The 22,596-nt window shown below is 35.8% G+C and overlaps 2 protein-coding genes across 4 annotated transcripts; both read left to right on the top strand.

Moving 5' to 3' along the window:
• The first annotated feature begins 263 nt into the window (after positions 1-263).
• Positions 264-2,158, top strand: LOC133744806 (uncharacterized). Its single transcript, XM_062172847.1, has 4 exons — positions 264-395; positions 478-582; positions 708-995; positions 1,358-2,158. Exons 1-4 carry the CDS (start codon positions 264-266, stop codon positions 2,156-2,158), a joined length of 1,326 nt encoding a protein of 441 aa, XP_062028831.1.
• Positions 2,159-11,073: 8,915 nt separating this feature from the next.
• LOC133745887 (polycomb group protein EMBRYONIC FLOWER 2-like) lies at positions 11,074-19,155 on the top strand. Of its 3 annotated transcripts, none has more exons than XM_062174047.1 (15): positions 11,074-11,248; positions 11,319-11,516; positions 11,901-11,956; positions 12,254-12,318; positions 13,154-13,206; positions 13,355-13,408; positions 13,482-13,541; positions 14,226-14,272; positions 14,378-14,511; positions 16,315-16,573; positions 16,824-16,875; positions 17,314-17,397; positions 18,165-18,244; positions 18,449-18,538; positions 18,740-19,155. In XM_062174047.1, the coding sequence occupies exons 2-15, from the start codon at positions 11,403-11,405 to the stop codon at positions 18,837-18,839; spliced, it is 1,248 nt and encodes a 415-aa protein (XP_062030031.1). In that variant the 5' UTR covers positions 11,074-11,248; positions 11,319-11,402; the 3' UTR covers positions 18,840-19,155. The 3 variants fall into 3 exon arrangements, with proteins under 3 accessions (XP_062030031.1, XP_062030032.1, XP_062030030.1); XM_062174048.1 differs by having other exon boundaries at positions 11,393-11,516; positions 16,827-16,875; XM_062174046.1 differs by having other exon boundaries at positions 11,076-11,248; positions 11,393-11,516.
• The last annotated feature ends 3,441 nt before the right edge of the window (positions 19,156-22,596 follow it).

Raw genomic sequence — 22,596 nt, forward strand, 5'->3', positions numbered from 1 at the left:
AGTTCGTTTGGTCAGTCTGCCGCCCCTCCTTCCTTGTCTAGCTTGCTTTCTTCTAGCCGGAATAGGAAAATGTGCTAAGGTTGACTTTTTAGTGCATTTCCATGCTTCTCCATCATTTCCTAGCATGATAAGGACCACATAATAAATATATATAAATAAACACAATGGTTAAGCAAAAGTGCAAGATTAGGGGAATAATGGAATTTGATTAGTCAACATTAAATTGGACAGAACAAGTAATTTCCATGTTTTAGGGCACAAATATGTATATGAATTATGATCCAATAGCTTTCACTATTGAGGGATTTCAAAGTTGGAAGAAAGTAAGAGATGGAAAGGGTTGTGCTTTTTTGAGTCATATGGGTAAAGATTCTGACTCTTTTCATAAGAATGCTGTAAGAGTCTGTGACGACTTGATGAAGCAACCCCAGCATATACAAAATGTTGTTGAAAATTATACTTCAAAACAAATTGCAGACAATCGTCTACGAGTCAAAACTTCAATTGAAGCAGTTCGATGGCTTGCATTTCAAGGTTGTGCTTTTAGAGGTCATGATGAAAGCGTTGATTCAATCAATCCTGGTAATTTCGTGAAACTCTTAGAACTGTTGGCTTCATATAATGAAAAAGTTGCTGAAGTTATATTACAGAATGCTCCAAGAAATGCTTCTTACACATCGCCAAAGATTCAAAAATAAATGTTACAGGCATTTTTAGTAAGAGTAAAGAAGGCCATTCGGGAAGAAATTAATGATTCAAAATTTTGCATAATTGTTGATGAAGCTCGTGATGAGTCAAAGAAAGAGCAAATGGCTATAGTATTGAGATTTGTTGACAAAGATGGTTTTATTCGGGAGCGTTTTTTTGGACTTGTTCATGTGTCAGACACCAAGGCATCGACATTGCAAAAGGGAATATATTCAGTGTTATCAAATCACAATTTAGATATCCAAAATATTCGAGGCCAAGGATACGTGGTGCAAGTAATATGCGAGGTAAGTGGAATGAGCTACAAGCTTTGATTTTGAAGGATTGTCTGTATGCTTACTTTGTTCATTGTTTAGCACATAGATTGTAATTGGCTTTAGTAGCAGCATCGAGAGAAGTTATTCATATTCAAAAGTTTTTTACTAAATTGACTTTTATTGTCAATATTCTTGGTGCTTCATGCAAGCGTAATGATGAATTTCAAAATGCTCAAGCAGAAGTGATTGCATATTTGACTTCAATTGATGAACTCGAGACCGGAAGATGACTTAACCAAATTGGGACCTTGCAGCGTGCTGGAGATACTCGTTGGAGTTCACACTTCAGATCTATTTCTAGTTTGAGACAAAGATTTTGCCAAACTTGTCAGGTTCTTATGAACATAATTGATGAAGGGAAGAGTCTTCAAGCAGGAGATGCAGATTCAGCTTATGAGTCAATGACATCCTATCAATTTGTCTTCATCTTACATCTCATGGAAGAACTTATGGAGAATACTAATGAACTTTGTCTAGCTCTGCAAAGTCAATCTCAAGACATTTTGAATTCCATGAGTCTTTCCTCTACTAAAGCATTCATTCAAAAGTTGAGAGATGATGGATGTGATACTTTATTTGCCAAGGTAAATTCTTTTTGTGAGGCATGTAACATAGATATCCCAGATATGAATGCTCGTTATGTTGGAAGAGGAGGTCGAGCTCGTCACCAACAAGATGACTGGGCGGTTCAACATTATTACCAGGTAGATATATTTTATGCTGCCATAGATTCTCAATTGCAAGAATTAAATAACCGGTTTAATGAGCATGCTGTAGAGCTACTTATTCTTAGTTCAGCTTTGGATCCTAGTGAAATAAGCAAGTGTTTCAAGATTGATGCCATATGTCAGTTGGTAGAAAAATTCTATCCACATGACTTTGCAGATCATGAGAAGCTGCAACTCAAGAAACAACTTGAATTTTTTGAGTATGATGTGGTTAAAGATCAAGAGTTCAAAAGTATTTCAACTATTTCTGATTTATCTCAGTGGTTAGTAAGAACTAAAAGATCAACAAGGTATCCACTTGTTTATAGAGTGATTGTGCTTGTGCTTACTCTTCCAGTGTCTACAACAACTACAGAGCGATCATTTTATGCTATGCGTATAGTCAAAACAAGGCTTTGTAACTGAATGGAGAATGACTTTCTTACAGACTCGTTACTGATGTACATTGAGAAAGAAATTGCAGAAAAATTTACCATTGACTCAATAATAGAGGACTTTCGAGACATGCAAGAACGTCGAGTTATGTTTTGATATATGGTTAATTTGAAACTGTATTCTATTCATCCTTTGAGTTGGATTTTTTTTGTAGGAATATTTATTGGTTTATTTTTTCTTGATTGTTGGCTTACCACTTACGAATTCTATTGAATAACATTTTTAGATTATTGTTATACTATTTTTTTTTTTACTTCCAACTTACATTATAGTAATTCAGTTATATGATCGACACTTTATGTCTGGACCCCCCCAAGATCAAATCCTGGTTCAGCCACTGCTTAAGTGGTGACCCATTTATATGGTTTAAATGGGTCATCGACTTTAACCCAACACGACCTGATTATTAAATGGGTTAGGCGGGTCACCCCTTTAATAAATAGGGTTGAGGTTTGAGTTTGCATTTTTGATACGATTATTGAATGAGTTGAGTTTGAGTTTGTCAATTGTGACACATTTAATACATTAACACGACACGACCCAACCCATTAACAGCCTTAATCCTTGAGCACCCATTTTTGTTACTATTGACTGTTTTTTCACTGTAGTCAATTTCATAACTATTAATTAACTGTAGTCAATTTCATAACTATTAATTTGATAAATCTTATTTAAAAGAAAAAAAATGAATAAAACTATATCCAATCAATATCATACGCAGTATTTTTTTAGCCAAATAAGAGTTTCATAAAAGCCCAAAAAAGGAATAACGAAAGCGACAAAAGTAAAAGCCCAACCCAAATGGCATTAATTACAAGGAAAAGAACAAGATATATAGCTAGATATAGACAAGAATCTAGAAAGTAATAAATCTAGACTTCGATAGGAGTGAAGGTCAAGGCAATTCGACTTGAAAAGAACAATATCAAGAAATATGTGGCATGTTGGTCCATCCTCATAGTTTCATCGACAGATTGTGAATAGCATGCAACAACTTTATGTGCCTCCTAGTTTGCTTCTCGAGCCACCCGATTCCATCAAATTCAAGAAATCTCAGTAAGTTGACGGCTAAATTAAAATAGTTAGATGTTTAGATATTTATAAGTAGATCAATTATGTAAATTTTTAACTAAACTGAAAATTGTTAAGGTATTGATAATTGTGATTTATCATTTATGAACATGATAGGTTCAAGTCTGACAGATGGAGTTCATCCATTGATGTGATCTAATTCGGTACTTTAACGATTAGTAATTTGGAAGAAAATTTTCAAAAATGATCTATTCATGCATACCTAAACATCTAACGGTTGATTTGCCAAAATGTAATAAAAAAAATAGGTCTCACAACTGTTGATTAGAAGGTCCTCATTTTAAAGATCCTCATAGAGCCTCTCCCTTCTATTTTTATTGTTGACTATAGTGTGTATGCATTATGTAGTTACTAATAGTGGCCTTAAGGTTATGTCTTAGGCTTGGACTGTTGTTTTCTTCTTCTTTCCATATACGAATTATGTAGTTATTGATAGTGTGTGTACATTATGTAGTTACCGATAGTGTGTATACATAATTGGTAGGAGTATGCAATTTCATACAATTCCTCTGAGATTTTGTTTTTTATTCATTTCAGGTAAGTAAACACATGGATTATCGAGAAAAATAATTTCATCCAAGGGTTACTATCCTAGCTAGGGTTGTCAATTATACGTATAAATGGGTTGAACACGCATGATTAAAAAGCTAGTTATTTGCATGTCAACCCATTACCATTTAATAAACGGGTCATTTGCATGTCAATCCGCTAACACGAAATCCACCTGTGTAACCCATTTATTAAAAAGATCGAGCGGTTGTATGAAATTCATATACAAGATCCATTAAAAGTAAGTATTATTTTAATTATTTAGGGGTTTAACTTCTTGAATGGATTAAGTGATGAACTTAGTGTGTTTCTATTGGAACCTCCAAATTTGCTTATCCGACCTCGTATCTTTTTGAATTATTAAATGTCGTATACAACCTCACATGAAATGACTATTAGGAACATTAGATTATAAAGAAAAAAATATAGTAATAAATCTTATTTTTTAGAGAACTTTCTAATCAATTTAGATATGTTTCCCAATAAGAACATTATTTATTTATTTTTAAATTTCCTAGCAAGGAAAATTACTCCAATAAAATTTTCCTTCTTCCAAAGTCAGGTCTATATTCCATTAACTGCTTAATAACCCTTTAAAACAAGTTCATGGGTATGTGTAAAAAGTTTGATATTTTTTTTTTTTGAAATAGAAATTGATTTCATTAGATCAACAACCAATAGGCTAGAGTCTACCATAACTTACATAAACAAAACTCGGCAAGAAAATCCGAACTAAACTATCTAAGCTAGAGCTGATCATTAAAATCTCTGGGACGCTCACATTTAAGCGAGCCTATACAAGAATGAAAAAACCTTGCCTCCTACGGAAAAGAAATCATTCAACTAGTCCCTACTTGCCAATCACGCAATTGTGGTACAAGCAAAATACTAGAAACGTCATAGAAGACTCATAGAAGTTAACCCAACCTCACACAGGCTTAATACCCTAATAAATTAGGGCCCAGACTGCCTTGATTTGAGCCCAAGCCCAAATCAGATCTTGCCCCTGCCTCATCAGCCCACGAGTGAGCCCAGGCCCAAACCCAAGCCAACAAAGAAGGAGCCGTCGTGCTCTTCTGCACCTTTGCCTCTGCAGTCGTCATGTTCTCCGGCGGCAGACCTTTCCACATCAACCGGTCGAGCAGCAACCTAGCCTGCTGCAGCAATCCTCGACCACGCCTCGCCGGAGCACTAACGAAGCCCACAGACGTCAAAACCAGTTCAGCCTCCGAACTCCAACCCACCATACCGCCGACCGCCGCAACGACCCGCACTCTGCCCAACCGACCGGAACCAAGGAGATCAAAGATCCTCCCGACCCTACCGCCAACATCCCCTGGAAAACAACCCCGAGATCCAAACCAAGATTCTCGCAACCATTGGCCACGAACGCACCAGAGGCCAGATTGGCCTACTCTACCCGAGGCGAGAGGAGGCTGCCGCCATCGCTTTCTCGAGCGCTAGGGTTCGCTCGCTTTCTTCCGCGCATCGCGGAGCTCTAGAACTCAACGTGTGGTTGTGTAAAAGGTTTGATATTCTTTTCAATGCAAAAGGAAATATATGGTTGAAATTTTTAATAGTCAAATAGGCTGGCAATGTCGACCAAAGCAAAATTAGGCTGCAAATCAAATAATTCTTAGATTCTCAAATAACATTAGCTAAGAGATCCATGTTTTACTTAATTAATGTACAGTAATCAAGTGTCTTTAAAGTGAATTACAGGAGTAAGGTTATATTAGGAACTCAGTAGAGGATCAATGAGCATATCTCATAATCAAAAAGTATATGAGAGGTATAAATAGCATAAAAGGTCATCTGAGCCAAATAAAAAAACTCATGAACTTATGTCCTATTATTTCAAAACTTCATGCCTTTTGTTTTTTCAATTATATGTTTTAAATGGCTTAAGTGGTGACCGATTATATGGTTTAAATGGGTCATCGAATTCAACCAGACACGACCTGATTATTAAATGGGATAGGCGGGTCGCCCGTTTAATTAATATGTTAGGTTTGGGTTTGCATTTTTCACACGATTATTAAATGACTTGGGTTTAAGTTTGTCCGATCCACTGTGACACATCTATTACATTGACACGATACGAAGTCGATACGACCCAACCCATTAACAGCTCTATGTTGTTACTATTTATTGTTTTTCAATTGTAGTCAATATCATAACTATTAATTAGATCAATCTTGTTTAAAAGAAAAAAAAATAAAAATAAAGGGGGGTGTATTGTATTTGGATTTGTGCAGACTTTTTTTAATTGACAGACTTTTTGAAAAGTCCACAGACTCTTTAAAAAGTTGATAGACTGCTATTGATTTCTTAAAACCATTAATTTTAGCAACAGACTTTTTATTGATTCTTGAAAATATATATATACTTTATTATGAATGACTTCTATATATTTCCTAGTAAATAAAAATAAAAAACAAAGAACACAACCAATGCAATCCAAATGCAAAGCAAGATAATAACTCGTTGTCTCTTCAATATTGGTCAACTATCTTCTAGTAGTACTTGACTCAAATGAATGATTATTACTCTGTCTAGCTAGTTTGTTCTCATTTCTAATCTCCCAATCAACTTAAAGATACAATATAGATCACTTGATGCTTATGGTTAATTATTCACATCAATTTTGTTTTCACCTATTAACATATATCATAAAAATATTGATCAATGTCTTGATCTATAATCAATCAATCGAAATTCAATTGTTCAAGCTTTCCTTGAACCATGATATAAATTCAAATCGATGAGAATAATTAATTAATAAGACAAAACCTAGTATTTCATAGCAACACTATTCAAGGTTTTAGGGGTAGACCACAATATTTGGGTCTTAGGGTTTCATAAATCATTTTTTATTGCTATTAGGGTTCCAAGTATCACAATTGAACAAAAAAAAAATCACATTCAACAACTACAATGAACATGTTGGGTATCAAAAAATATTGATATCATGAAAGATTAGAGAAAAGATAAGAAGAAACAAGAAAGAGAGATGATAGATAACCAACCTCTTTGCGCGCAGAGAGAAAATTTTGATAGATTTTAAAAAAAAAAATCTTTGATAGACTTTTTCAAATCTTTGTTCTGGTGGCTAGAAAATTATTGGAATTTGGTATGTATAGTCAACACTACAAAGTCCATGATTATCCTTGATTTTCTAATTCCATAAGTATGAATGAAATTTTGAATACCTCTGAACTTTTATTCATTTTTAAAAATCCTAATTGAATACCCCTAGATTTTGGTGGAATTCATAAAGTCTTTAAAATCCTAATCGAATACCCTAAGACTTTCATACATAGACTTTTAAATTCCATAGATTTCTTAAAAAGATTCACTAATTCCATATACAATACACCCCCCAAAACCTATAGTCAATATATCATACACAGTAACATTGATCTCCAAACTTGTGGTTAGGCTTAGCACTGGCATGATGATGTGGTGATGTGCTCATATTTTCCTATTTTGTTATGCCTCTTAATCTTGATATTTATGTTTAGTTCTCCTTGTTTATGGTTCATTTACTTAGTTTAGTGTGTTTATAGGTATGAAGAGCAAGGATGAGAAAAAGAAGGAAAAAGAGAGGAAAAGGATTGAAGGTGCTTTGCAATCCTAAAAACTGAAGCAGCTTCTGCAGAATGGCTAACTTTGAGGATTAAACTGTACTGATCCAGAGATAACCAGAAGACGATCCTTATATGCACGGAAAGCCCTGAATGTCTAGTTTCTGGAGAATTTTACGGTTCGTGATTTCGATATCCCTAGAGGGAGATATGGCAGTTTAAGTACAGGCAGTTCAGTCGGTACGAGGATTTGTGATGTGTTTCCAAAGGCTCGAGTTTTCAAGGCCTGAATGACTTAGCAAAATTATGGGAAGATTGATCTAGCATTATGGACCGTCTGAGAGCCCAACATATGTTTCCTTGGAATTTTAGGGTGCCACATCACCTTTCTTTTGTGCTAAGTTATTAAGGAGTTCCAGAGGCCTAAAGCAAGAAGGAAAAGTTGCACCTTATAAAAGGAGAATGTGTCAAGATAGAGGATACACCATTCAATATCAGATTTTCATCAAAGAAAGCTGCTGCCATCACGTGTTCACCTTCCATCTCCATTCAACAAGTTCTTTTATGTCTTTAAGATTTTCTATTATGTTTTCTTTGAACATGAGTAGCTAAACCTCTTTTCTAGGGCTAGGATGAGGCCCTAGCATGATTGTTTACATGTTTTGATATTCAATTGATGGATTAATAGTTTCTTTTTGATAAATTCTTAATCTCTGCTTGAATTGTTGCTTATGTTAAAGTTCTATTGATTCGCGACCTTTAGGGCTTTGCATCTAGTTATTAAAAGATGAATTTAAGGCGTACCTGCAATATAATTCAAATTAGCTTCATGAGATAAAGAATTGTGAATTACATTATTGTCGTACCTGAAGTAATGGTTTGCATGATTCCCTCGTTTTCTAGAACGTAATGAGTCCTATATGTTAAATTTATGCCGTACCTGGATAGACTGCATGCTAGGACATACGACCTCTGCCATACCTGGAGAGAATCATACACTTAAGGAAAACTATGGTCTAAGTGTCGTACCTGAACTTAGATACGGGAATTGTTATCTAAAAGAAACGAAAGAATTCATTGGTTGGTTCAAAACGTAGATAAGATTGCTTGTGGTTGATTCCGACACCCTAGGCTCATCATCATCATATTTTTACTTTCAATCATTATACACTCTTTTTAATTTCAGTTTATTTAGATTCACTTTTTAAGTTTTTGTTTTCAAGTTATTTTCCCATTATCAACAACTCTTTTCAAAACCGTGAAAATCATAGTCTTAGTTTGAGTCATTGTGTGTGTCTTAATCGATTTGTGTTTCTTGTTTTGTGTGTTTTTGGTTTTAATTAATTTAGGTTTTCATATTGTGAAGTGAACTAATATCCTCGTGGGAACGACAACCTCTTTTCTTCCATTACTATACTACATCCACCCTGTATACTTGCAGGAATTCCATCATGTGGTGCTGCTTCTGATGGGTGCAGAGATGGCTGCCTGGGTTGGACGTCCCCCGGACTGGGCGGCGGAGGCGGCTGAAGGCTGGCAGCGGAGTGGTGCTCTGGCCAGCGTTTTTGTTTGGATTTGGGCCTCTGGGCCTGGGCCTGGACCATGTGGGCTTAATCTCTTCTGGGCCCATTTGAGTAGGTCTGATTCTTTGCAAAATTAGACCAGGTTGGAGGGTGCTTGACACCCTCATTTATTACTTAGTGCTTTGGGTTGGCCTGGCCTAAGAGTCTGACCTCCTTGGGCGATGTTGGGCCTTTATGGTCTATCAAGTGCCAGTCGTAATTCGGATCATAGTTCTACGGAATTGATAATTATCTCGAGTTGGACTGGAGAAAGGGGGCTTATGGATGAGGAATTGACTCTTATTTGTTTGCTGGGAAGTAGCTTTTTGTTCATACAACAATTGCGTGCATGGCGGATGGAGGGCTACAAGATGATTTTTCCTCAGAAGACACGGAATTGGTCTTTGTCTATGGGTTCGCTTTACAAAGCGGACTCAAATTGACTTGTAATGAGTTTACATTGCTTAGATAGGAGCTTGGTCGTTACCTCGCCATTTTTCTGTCTTTAAGTATATGTTAGACTCTGATTTTTTGGCTGGTCATCTAATGCAATGAACCTTTTATTTCAAAAAAAATATATATATCATGCACAGTATTTTTTTCCAGCCAAATAAGAGTTCAATAAAAGCCCAAAAAAGGAATAACAAAAGCGACAAGTAAAAGCCCAACCCAAATGACGTTGATTACAAGGAAAAGAACAAGATATAGCTAGATATAGACAAGAATCTAGAAAATAACTCTAGACCTCAATAGGAGTGAAGGTCAAGGCAATTCAACATGAAAGGAACAATATCAAGAAATATGTGGTCTGTTGGTCCATCTTCGCAATTTCATCGACCGATTGTCAATCGCATGCAACAACGTTGTGAGCCTCCTAGTTTGCTTCTTGAGCCACCCGATTCCATCAAACTCAAGAAATCTCAGCAAGTCGATGACTCATTTAGGTAAGAATCAAGTAATAATCTAAAATGTCATTTTTAATTTTTTCTTTTTACATTGATAATTGGATCGTGCGAGCCCTTCTAGATTATACTGCCATTACAGTCTTGAAAACAAAATGATTGAAATAATCAGAACAACCTATTTTAAAACCTAGATTTCTAGCTTGTGAGTAGTCCATATGTTGATTATTTGGAATAATCAACATTGTGGAGGTCACAAGGTCAATTCAATCGAACATGATGAGATGGGTACGTGGAATGGATAAGAGTGGAGATATAAAAAAAAAAAAAAAAAAAACCTAGATTTCTAGAACCCACACAAACATTCACAAAACTAATTCCAAATCATACTATGACCTGTTTGAGATTGATTCTAGGATAGCAAAAGGTGCTTTTAAATTAATAAAGAAAATAAGATATAAATAAAAAGTTACGAGAAAAATTCTATATTTGGTCGTTTTAGAAGCACTTATCAAGTACTTCCTCGTTTAAAAGCATTTTTGTTAAATTTGGCAGTCTCAAATAGGCCCTGCATATCAATTGAAAGTTTCCAATACAAATAGAGAAAAGAAAAGCTTATCAATTACTTACATCTAAAGAAATCTAAAGAAAAAAAAAAATTCTTTTCTCTTGCCTAGTTTTGGTTGGTCTATTAACATAAATATTAAGATTGTTCAAGCATGTTTGCAGGCTGTTATTGGGCAAGACTGCCCTCCAAATCTCGTTACTGAACTGAACAAAAATTGAGTCATCTTAAATCAATTATGATTCAAAATTTCTCTTCACAATTCAATAAAGTAGGCTACTCTTAATACTCATCGATCTCTATAAAGTTATAAAACCTGATTTATTGGCTACGATTGTTTCTAATGTGTTTTATTCACGAGTATTTTCATTATCTTCAATGAGCTAGCTGAAATATCTCGAGGGATTTTCTTAATTGAGTACATCTAGTAGGGCCGTGATAGGCTTCTTCTTCTCGATTCATTTGATGATCCTACAATTTTAATTTTAATTTTAATTTTATTTGTTCTCAAATTAAAATTTTAGAGCAAAATAAAAAAAATAAAAAATCTCCATTTATCGTGGAACTCATAAAAACCAAATAGTGTACGTACCATCTTCGTCTTGTCAGTAAGTAATTGTTGTCTCTTCTTGGACTATAAAATCCACCAAAATCCAAAAAAAGTCCAATCTTTCAGCAATTTCCGGCTACCTTCCACCTAACAATAACAACCCCCCACTTTTCCGCTTCGCCTCGCCTCTCCTCGCCTGAGCTCGCCTAGCCAACCTCTTTCTCTCCTCCGGCGGACTTTCCGACCCGGCCAGGTTTTCGTTTCTCATTGAAACGCACCAATTTTTTGCACCTTCTTATTTTCCCTTCCCTATAATTTTGCAGGAGCTCGAATTACAAAGTGTGTTTTGAGATCTCTGTAAAAGCCTGGAATTCTGATCGGCGTTGTTTGGTTGCAGAAGGGAGAAGATGTGCCGTCATGATTTGTCAGCAGGCGAGGCGGTTTCAATCGAAGAGAATCTCTTGATATATTGCAAGCCGGTTGAGCTCTACAATATTCTTCGCCCTCGTGCTTTGCATAATGTTAGTGTTTCTCTCTCACATTCTCTTCCAGCTCGAATTATTAACCTCATGTATCAGATTGACAATGCTTTGATTTGGAGAGCGATTGCATGCTTAATCACAATTGCACATTCAGCCATGGTTCCGATTCGATAAAAATCTTGACAATTTCGTTGGATTTTAAGGTGTATAACACACAGCCTTTGCTCTCGTACATTGAAGACATTGTTAATCTGGTGTGCTAATTGGTTTTATAGTGATTTTTTGTTTGCATTCGGTGTAATTGTGTAATGCTAGTTAATTCGGATGCTAAATGTGTAGGGTGCTTAATAGTTCTTGGTGTAGTCTATCTGAAAAATTATGATCTGTGTTTCTGTATTCTGATAAACACTTTCTATGTTGTAGCCTTTATTTCTCCGTAGATGTTTGCGATACAAAATCCAAGCAAAGCATAAACGGAGGTACTAGTTCTGTCTTTAAACACTCATACGTATCTAACATTCTAATTTAGTCTTTATGTATGAGATTTATGTTTAGTACTTCTGTTCATTGCATTCCTTTTATCTCAAAAGTGGAACTGGTAGTAGTTTTCTGAGGATGGGTGGAGTAGAGTTTTAGACCATTTGGAAGTCCAACTGAAATCATTCTTTCGATGCGTAGTCTCATTTTGTCATACACAAAGACACTATATTATTGTTCCTTTTCTTCTGCAAGGGATATTGGGGAATTGATGTATTTCGCTGTATGTTCTGGTCTAGGTTCAATGCTGGGACTGTAATATTCAACTATAAGGACTACTGCAACACTTTACAAAAAACTGAAGGTATCATGTCTCTCGTTGTCTGAGCAAGTCTTGACTTTATGTGAATTTAAACAAAACTCGTACATATTTCGCTCATCAAATTTTTTTTTTTTTTTGTTCCTTCATAATTTCCCTTTCCATCATTTTCTTGCTTCTTTTGATGTCTCTAGGCTTATTATGTCTATTTTCCTGTTAATTTATATATTCTACTGTCAAAATTACATGTCATTCAATGTTCATCACATTACAAGATTTTGTTGTCAGGTGAGGGGCTTGGAGGTTTCAGTTGTTCATAGGGGTGGTAAAGATAGATTCTAATACCTCTTTCTTAAAGGAAAAAAATAAAGAAAACGGAAAATAAAGGAGTTAAAGGATAAATAATGTTGATAAATTATATTATATATGATTTTGTTGTTTGTTCTTTCCCTCCCCAATCTGAAGTCCTTCCCTAGTTGGCATGATGATGAATAATAAGAAACTCAAGTTGAAAAAAATAGCCAAAAGCAGTATACTGGGAAACTGATTTCAACATTTGAGGCACAATAGAGAGTGAATTTCTTCTTGTGTGATTAATTTGCTTTTTGAATACCCATAAAATGTATTGTTTAGTTTCTTGAAATGGTTGCTGGTTGGATACTCCTAAGAAATATATATATATATATATGTAAAATTTGGTTTTCCCACATCATAAAGTAGATCCTTTCTTACAAATTGGCAGTAAATGATTTTATGCTGCTGGTAAATCTTTAAACTCTTGTTTGTATAAACTTTGTTTTAGTCAGTCTTGGATTGAACTTGGTTGGCAACATGATTGAAGGACTAAACTTTATGTGTAATTTTCTTCTTAAACATACAGTCACCGAAGACTTCTCATGTCCCTTTTGCTTGATGCAATGTGCAAGCTTTAAGGTAGGTACTTATCTAGATGCGTCTCCTTTTTTATTATTTTCTTTTTTCTTGGTGACTACTTCCATGATTTCTTTTAACAGATCATATGGTTCGTTTAGTAATACATAGTTACTATGAGGCTGAAGAAAAACTTAATTTTCCCTTGTAGGGTCTGCGGTATCACTTGTGCTCGTCGCATGACTTATTCAACTTTGAGTTTTGGGTTGGTATTTTAGCATATGTAGTCTCTTTGTGCTTATTCAGAAGTGGAAGTTCAAGAAACATTTTTTTTGTAGGTAACTGGAGAGTATCGGGCAGTGAATGTTTCTGTTAAAACTGATACATTGAGATCTGAGGTAAGAACTTTGTTTGCATCCTGAAGTAGTATCAATTTGTGTATTTCTTTATGTAGCATCAATAGGGATGATGCCTCTATTCTGCACCATTTATTTTCCTTCAATTCAATACGGTTGTGTTGAACAAAAGCAACTCATCAGAAACTAGGCAGCCAGTGAACCAACTTTCTGTTATCATCTACCTACAAATTATTTTGTTTCCCTTCTTGAGTTACTCATGTAATTCTCCAATCTCTCATGGTTAGATAGCCAAGGAGCATGAGTATTACCTTTGATGTTTCTGTGCAAAATGTTCTGTTAATCTATTGTTGATGCAACAAAATCTGCAGTTTTTCTGCACTGGTACTGGCTAAAGTATTTCCATTTTCTAAATTGGAAATGCAAATCATCATTTTGATTTTACAATCAAGGGCCATGTGGTCTTGGGTTCAAACGCTCTCAGGGTACCTACCTTGCTATTTGCCAGAGTTTCTTGTCTCCTAAAGATTGTAGGGTTTGGCAGGAGGCCCAGTTACCGAGCCTGGTTCACATAGTAGGTTTTAAGGACTGAAACTGAGCATGAGATTTGCATATAATTTACAGGTGTACCTTTTTTGTGTGTTGTGTGTGCATTTTTCTTTTCCTCAAAGAAATGCAGGAAAAATTATTTACAGAAAATATTCCCGTTAAATGTTTTGTATACAGACTGTAGCAGAAGGAGCAGGCCCACAACTTCAAACATTCTTCTTCTGGTCGGTTAAATCTCTTGGTACAACTTAAAGCTACTGATTAATATCCTATTTTTCTTTTTGTAATAATCCTGAGGTTTAAATAGGTCAAACGACTTTTTTGTGCAGTTCAAGGCCAAGAAAACGCAGGTCGCTGGACTGTGGTCAAAATATAAAGCATGTTAATGTCCAATTCTTGGAGTTGGACTCAAGTATACTAACGAGCGAAGGTGCACAGAAAGGACTTTTGGTGAATGGTAATGGTAAGTTTCTTCTTTCTTGTAATCCATTGCGTTGGTCATTTTCAGTTGCTGAAGAAGGAAAAGCAAATTAAGTCGCAAGACAATACCGTATAGTCTTATAATGAAGCATGTATAACCCTTGGCCCAGTCAGAGTACCTGTTATCTGCCAAGAATGTATTACAAAAATTTTAGATTTTCCAGTTATCCACCATAGGGGAATGTATCTTGCGCATTTAGATCTGGGGTTCCTTATGCTTTTATGCATAATTGACCTCCTTACCCAACAAGGAAACTTGAAGAGGTTTTCCTGCCCTTCTCTGGCTGACAGAGCTAACTGCTAGAAAAGGTGTTGATCAGGCTCATGAAACATGTATACTGTAAAATCTGTAGTCCAGATTGCCTTAGGTCATTAGTTTCCTTATTTTTTGTTTGTTTATTTTGCAAACCTAGAAAATAGCTGGTCAAGCTGGTATGCATTACTAAATCTCTGCAATATTGTAAATACACTGGATATTCTTGCTGGTATGTCAGTCAATTTCTGAGATAGGAAATAAAGTCTTATTGTGGTCAGGAAATATTGGATTAAAAATTTTATGATCTCCCATCAAATATGTGGTATCTGCCTTAATTTTGTATGTAAACCCCAATTAGAAAACCAGCTTGATTAAATCAATTATATTTGAATTGCATCCTTTAATTGTTCACTGTCCCCAATAGCATCATTTTGAGTTAGGGTAGTGATGAAACGGCAAATGCACCTTAAACTGTTGTGAAGAGACTGATATTAGGATTGAACTTGAAGGGTGTAGTATGTGTTTCCTTTTCCAAGCCATTGAGTTTACAAATAGCTTTCACTCAGGCTGAAAGGGTGATTAATTAGTCTTTATTTTTGAGAAACAAGTTCTAATAATGCATCAGCCACAACTTGGTTAGAAAAGAAATACCCTCTTTGGAAGCCTAAGACTAAGCCCAGCCTTTTTTGGTCCAAAGTAAAGTCTCCATGGTAGTTTAAGGGTCTTGCAAGAGTTACTTTCCAGTTTTTTAAAATCTTAGGGTGAGTACAATGTCTTTAAGTATTCAAGGGTCTTGTTATTAGTAAGTCTTTAATTGAGTCCTCCGGTATTCTAAGAGTCTAAGGGTTATGTATTTTAAGCCTATAAATATGGCTACCTATAGTAAATCCCAAATCAGAATGGAATGAAATAAACTCAAGTTTTATTGAAGGGCTTGGTGCCTGAGTCTCTCCCCTAACCTTCCTCGTTCTATTTTTACCCTTTTAAAAATCCAAAATTAGCTAAAAATCTTCTATTTCTTCTAAAACCTTTCTGCATCTTAATCTCTCAACATTCCCCAACCCACCATAATCATATTCTCACCGACTGTTGCTCTGCCCTGCATTATCTAAGGTGTAGCACAGTTTAGATATCTACAGGTGCAACATTGTTCACTGTCTCCAACAGCATCATTTTGAGTTAAGGTAGTGATTGAAACGGCAAATGCACTTTAGTTCTGATGTGAAGAGGCTGATGTTAGGATTGAACTTGAAGTGGGTAGTCTGTGTCTATTTTTATATCCAAGCCATGTTGAGTTTACAAAAAGCTCTTTGCCAAAAAAAGAAAAAAAAAGAGTTTACAAATAGCTTTTGCTTGGGCAGAAAGGGTGACTAACTAGTCTTTCTTTTTGAGAAACAAGTTCTAAGGTGTAGCACAGTATCTACAGTAGCAACCCTTATATAAAGATTTACTCTAGTATTTCTATCCTCATATGCCTTTGTTTGGAAGACTGACACTATCTTCATTTTATGGATGTTCTTTCCTGTAAAGGTGAGAAGGCTCCCGATCTGCTTCCTAGTGGGGTAGATATCCAGAATGGAAGGCAAGGACAAGAAAACAATGGTCCTCATAATCCTAGACCGATGGAATCTATAAAATGTGTTACATCAAGTTCCAGTGCTCCTGGTATTACAATTGCTGTTGCTCAACCTTCTCTGGACCCTAATTGTGTTAAATTGCAATCTGGAAGTGATTGTGCACCCCCTGCTAAAATGAGGAAGTTAAATGGAGAGCGATCAGACCCTAAAAAGTATGCCAGAGGCTATTTTTGCTAGTTTATATCTATATTTTCCAGCAGCCCCTGTTAATTTTATTAGTCATTACTTGACTAGTGTTTTTCCAACTGGTCATTGTCATTGCTATACTTAACTTTGGATGTGGTTTTACAGTATGAAAAGTAGAGAATTATGTTCCACCTTTCTGAGCATTTATCCTTATTTAAAGTGGCCATTTTTGGGCTGTCGATTCATTTTGACAGTTCTTATTTTCTGTTTGTCCAGCAGCCGTATGCTCCTGCAGAAACGACAGTTCTATCATTCTCACAGAGTCCAGGTAGTTATTGATGTTTAGATGTGTTTAGCTGTTTCAATACTTTGTTGTTTTGTTTTTCTTTTATTAAATTTGCTTCTTTCTGTGTTTTAAGTTTGCTTATCGTTTCACACTTATCCATGTTGTGAACTTAAATATTTTATTTTGCAAAGGTTCAACACCAAACTGTAGCTTTATTTATTAAAAATATAAATTTTGATATCAGTCCAATCGATCTTTTTAACTAAGAAGGATAGCTTTTAACAATGTGGAAATCAATTTATTGCTCATTGGTTTTCATTTTTTTTTAAATTATTTATTTTGTGAGCCAATACTTTCCTTTATTTATAAATTCAGTTCTAGTCACTACTAGAAAATTATGCTGTGCTTTGGTTTATATTGCACTTATTTTTGTTACCAAGAAATTCTGAGAAAACATGCATGACTTGTTTTTGTATGAAGCCCATGGAGTTGGAGCAAGTATTATCAGATCTGGATAGCGAAGATGAAGCTGATGATGACGTTGCAGATCTTGAAGATCGGAGGGTAAGTTTGATGATTCTTCTAGTTAACTTTTGCCTATGTTACCTTTGATTCTTGTTACACTGAAGTAACAGGTTTTTTTGGACTCTTCTTCTTGCCCCTGACAGAAGCCTCCTTCCTCTCCCACCCACCCAAAGAAAATAATAATAAAAAGTTATAATTTTTTAAAAGAGAAAGAAAGAAGAAAAATTAAAAAAATTCTGGTTCATTTTGATAATTGATTCAATTCTTTCTTATGACTCTTATATACTACAACTTGGCGATGAGGGACTTGTGTTCCTTGCTGTAACTGAAATTATTTCTCCTAAAGGTAACTGACCTGTACTTTAGTTTTAGCTGAAAGATCTAGTTTATTGTTTGGTCTCCCCCAGTTGCATTTCCAAATGTGATGTTTTACTTATACTATTTCTTTTTTAACATAGATCCAACACAGAAAATTGTATGCTTGAGATCATAATAGACAATATCATTGGTTTTTCCACTCATAACTAATTGGTTTTGGGTTGGATCCTCCACTTTAATGGCATCATATTGGACATTTCATCAAATGTACTGTCCATTTGGCCATACATGCTCGATGCCATGTATAACGATCAGGCTATTGGATCTGTTTGACCACACTTGAGAGGCCATGATCACAATATATGAAATTCTGGACCTTTCTACCTGTATCCAATTGGTTTGGGTTGGACACTCCTACTTGCTCCAACTTTTACACTACCACTTTCAGGAACTCAAAACCTAATATTAAACTGGACATTATGTTGCAGATGCTTGATGATTTTGTAGATGTTACCAAAGATGAAAAGCAGCTGATGCACCTTTGGAACTCGTTTGTGCGGAGGCAAAGGTACTCTTGCTTCCTTAGGCTTTCTCATGTTTTTCCCACTTAATAGTTCTTTCTTGATTTTTTTTGTTTTCTCCTTTTAACTTTTCTCCTTTTTCTTCTGGTGTCAATTGTAAAGTTGATAAAAATGGCGGTATATTTGGCATTTACACTGGTCAGTTTATTGGGATTTGCTTTCATGTTAGAAGTGATATTTCATTTGTGCAGTGTGCTGGCAGATGCTCATGTTCCCTGGGCATGTGAGGCATTTTCAAGACTTCATGGACAGGAGCTAGTCTCCTCTCCAGCTCTTTTCTGGTACTGCACATTAATTTCTCTACTTCCATAATCACTTTACATCTATAAAAACCAACAAACTTTCTTGTTATTTATGTATAAACCACAATTTATGTCATAGAGCATGTCAGGCCAACACTAGGTAGCATGAATCATGCTATTTGTGAATTTAAGTTATTGGATATTCGTGTTTGAAATATCATCAAATGCTTATCAACTCAGGTGTTGGAGATTATTCATGGTCAAACTTTGGAATCACGGTCTTCTTGATGCCTGCACAATCAATAGTTGCAATGTCATTCTCAATGGATACAAGAACTAGGGGATCAGATGCTATTAGAAGTTATAGGAGATGATTTAGTTCTTCGGCTTCAAAGACTAGGTACTAGGTCGTGAGATGGGGAATTCTAGATTGTTTTCCTCATGTTGTATTCTTTCCTTTTTATAATTTCTTCAATTAATTATTGGACCAGAGTAAGTTGCTTCCATTTCCATACAGGAGATTGGGGTGTTGCAGTCTCAGTGTTGTAATTTAAATTGGATGCGCCTCCCATTCTTCTTTATTGAGATATATTAGAGAATCGACGTAGTGATTGATGCTAATTTATCGTAAAAGGATTGTGTCTCCCTTACATCTCTACCATGCATCTTTTTCAGTCACTTGGTTCATTGTATGTTTGTTCCATTTTAAAGTAAACATACAATATTTACGAACACAAAGCAGTAAAATTAGTCTTGCTTAACTAGGGCTTTGGGAGTTTAAAATTGCATATATAAAAGGGATTTTGTCTTCTAGGGATTTTTTTTCCCATTTACCCCATTAAGTTTTTCTAATTTCCCCATATCCATGAAGACTCTAATAAGGTTTTCCCTAATACGGTAATACCCCATTATGTTTTCTTTTTTTGTTTATTTTTGAGATTATTTTACCCTCACCCCTTGTTACATAGAGAGAGAAGCCATAGGAGACTTCGCTGGAGTCCCGTCACTGGTTGCTGGAATCCGGTCAATGATCGCCGGAATCCGGTCACCGGCTGCCACCTACCGGACTTCTCTGAAAATCTCGCTGGAGGTTCCCAAAGAGGTCGTCGGAGATCTCATAGGTCGTCGGAAAGGTTTATTGCCCCTAAATAGACAACTATTGTCCCCCAATAGAGCTGTATTGCCCCCCAACTTTTCTGTATCCCAACTTTTCGAGGGTTGAGTAGTTTTTTAATTTTAAGGCTGTTTGATAGAGAACATTTGAGTATGTATTTTCAGTATTGATAGTTTTGCAGAACTTTTTTAAAATGCCATTTCAATTCTATCCATCAGTGTCTGTGAGTGATTACTTTCTTCCGCTTCTTTTTCTTTTCTCTTTTTTCAATTTTTAGTTGTTCTTTTATATTCCTCCCAGTCCTCGTCCATGTTGGCCATGCAATCTCCAGAAGCTATCTCTACTGTTAGTTTGCCAACAACGGTAATGTCAGCTGTTAATTCAGGTTGCAGAAGTTACATAATCGCCATCTCTAATCCCGTACGAGAAATGATGCATCTTAAATAGTTAAGAGAATCACATTATGCAGAAAATAAATGACAACAACAAATTAGTATTACAACTTCCTGCCAATCCGCAACTCGAGATGAAACAGATTATTCTTTTGTTAAGAGTTCTTAGTTCTTACATTGAAGTTTCTCTGTGAGTCATATTTTGTCAGTTGCAGATGAACCGCTCCTTATGAACAATGTAAGAACTAAGAACCATCTTTTCTATTTATTATGGGATCATTAGTATTCATGATGATGTCTAATTAACGCCACACCATCAAGAGATATTTCACGTAAATATATACATATGTAGTCATCCACTCAGGAATGCCACTAATACCAACTATAGTCTACAATCACAAAACTCGAGAAAATCATTTATATAATTAAATCTCATTTTAACTTACCTATGAACCGTAGCCAATCAAGTTCATATAATTTAAAACAAATATTTATTTCCGAAAATGATTTCACAATTAACAAATAAATCTGAACGATAAAGTAACTCCGTTCATAAATGAACCTCGTGAGATTTACTCACCTCTAAATCCAGCTGCGTCTTCTCTTACAGTCGAGATAAAGTATAGAATACATTCCGTCAATCACCTAAGTAAAATAAGGTCTCAACTTAGCAGACGATTTAAAAAGAAAGCGGTTACGGTTCGAATCGAACATTTGAACCAAAAATCGAAGATTTAGTCAATCGAGACAAAATTTCCTCCAAGACCTCCCAAGGTTTCCGGTACACTTCTAGGATCAATTTATCAAAATTATAAGACGATCCAACGGTCAGATCCATATGGATCGCAAACCGAGAAAATCGAAACTACATAAACCTATTATGCTTCAAATGATCACAACATGACCCCATAATATATCAACATGCTCGTATCGACGAGTAGGTGACAACTATAAAAATAGAACCCTAAAAACTGGCCAGATGCTCCACTAGGCTCCGCCGGCAGTGGCTGAGCGTGAGCTCCACGCGCCGCCGGCAACCCCCAAATTGGGTCATGAAACCTATGTCAAAATGTTCATCTTAACATGTACAACAACTTTCACAACTAGCACAAAGTCAGAATCTAAGCCATTTGGCTGGAATTTACCTTGAAAAGTCAAGAACGCAGTGAAAGCTTAGAATTTCAATCCGATCGATTCTCCTTCCTCGCTGCAAATTGGTTCATGATGCTTGGGGAGAAATGATCAGCATCTCATGGGCTTGAAAACCCCTCAAGAAATGGCGCCGGAGGTGGTCGGAAAAGGAAGAAATCGAGAAGCTCTGAAATCGCGCTGCCACCACTGTTTCTGCCTTGTTACGTCGTCCCGGCGGCGAATCGCTGTGTATCACCACCACAAAATGAAGGAAAAGGAAGAGGCGACTCGATTGGGACCAGTGACGAGGCCAAAGGTGGTAGGACGGCTGAGATATGGCCGGAAAACTGAAAATGGCGATTTCCAACACTGGGAGAGAGAGAGAGAACTCGGGTTTTCTTTTTCGGAAACTAGGGTTTTTTTTTCTCAAAAATTCTGAAATTTTTCTATTTATCCAAAAATGGAAACTTTTTCCGTTGGCCACAACTTCTTCATACGAACTCCAATTTTCGCGTTCCGCATGTCCACGAACTCGTATCGACGCGCTCTACGATTTCAGTGAAGGAAGTTTTCAAAAAATCGTAACGTATAGAAAGCCAACCCTTGAATTGAAGCGTTCCGAGCGAATAATTGTCCGAAATAACTTCTCTTTCTCGATTAACATAAGAACAAGACACCAAAATGATAATTTGTACCAATTTGGACTTTTATTAATTTCACCAAAAATACAAGAAATTAATACGAAAATCCAAGTCATTACACGGACCCTTAAATTATTTTTCCTATTTTCTTCCACTCATACCTCTATTAAATACGTTTAATTTTTTTTTTTCAAAAGTATTATTTCTCCCAATATGTTCTTCTCACAAGTTTATTTTTAGAGAAATTTTAAATACACACCCCTAATCACTTAATACACATCCCTATTATTTTATATTTCAAATTAGATTTTCTAGGTAGGTTAAATGACCAAAATAGACATCTATGCATTAGAAGAAGAAACTATTCTTATATTATTCTATTTATGTATAAATAGTTAGATAAACACAACAAATTTCTATACATGGCCAGACCTCTCAATTTAATACAAGAATAAAGTTAAAAACTATCTAATTGTTGTAGAGAAACTGAAATTGAGAGGAATTTGCTGTGTATTCTCATTGATAATAGGGGCCTCTTTATATAGAGGATTACAATGCATAGAATCTCAATCGTACAAGGAAAGTAATCGTACATTGAATAGGAATCTAGATCCTTCTAATTTAACCCTATTACCACTAGGTCAAGTAACCTAGAGTTTGGGCCAAACACAAATAGAGATATCCTTAAACACTCCCCCTTGTGTTGTCCAAACGCGGTGCTTCTCTCGTTGCCTCGTTAAAAACCTTGCCGAGTAACAAAAACCCAGTGGGACAAAAATAACCTCGGTCGAATGGGAAAAAGAGCACAACACACCCTTC

This window comes from Rosa rugosa, chromosome 4 (assembly GCF_958449725.1).
Source record: "Rosa rugosa chromosome 4, drRosRugo1.1, whole genome shotgun sequence".
NCBI lineage: Eukaryota > Viridiplantae > Streptophyta > Magnoliopsida > Rosales > Rosaceae > Rosa > Rosa rugosa.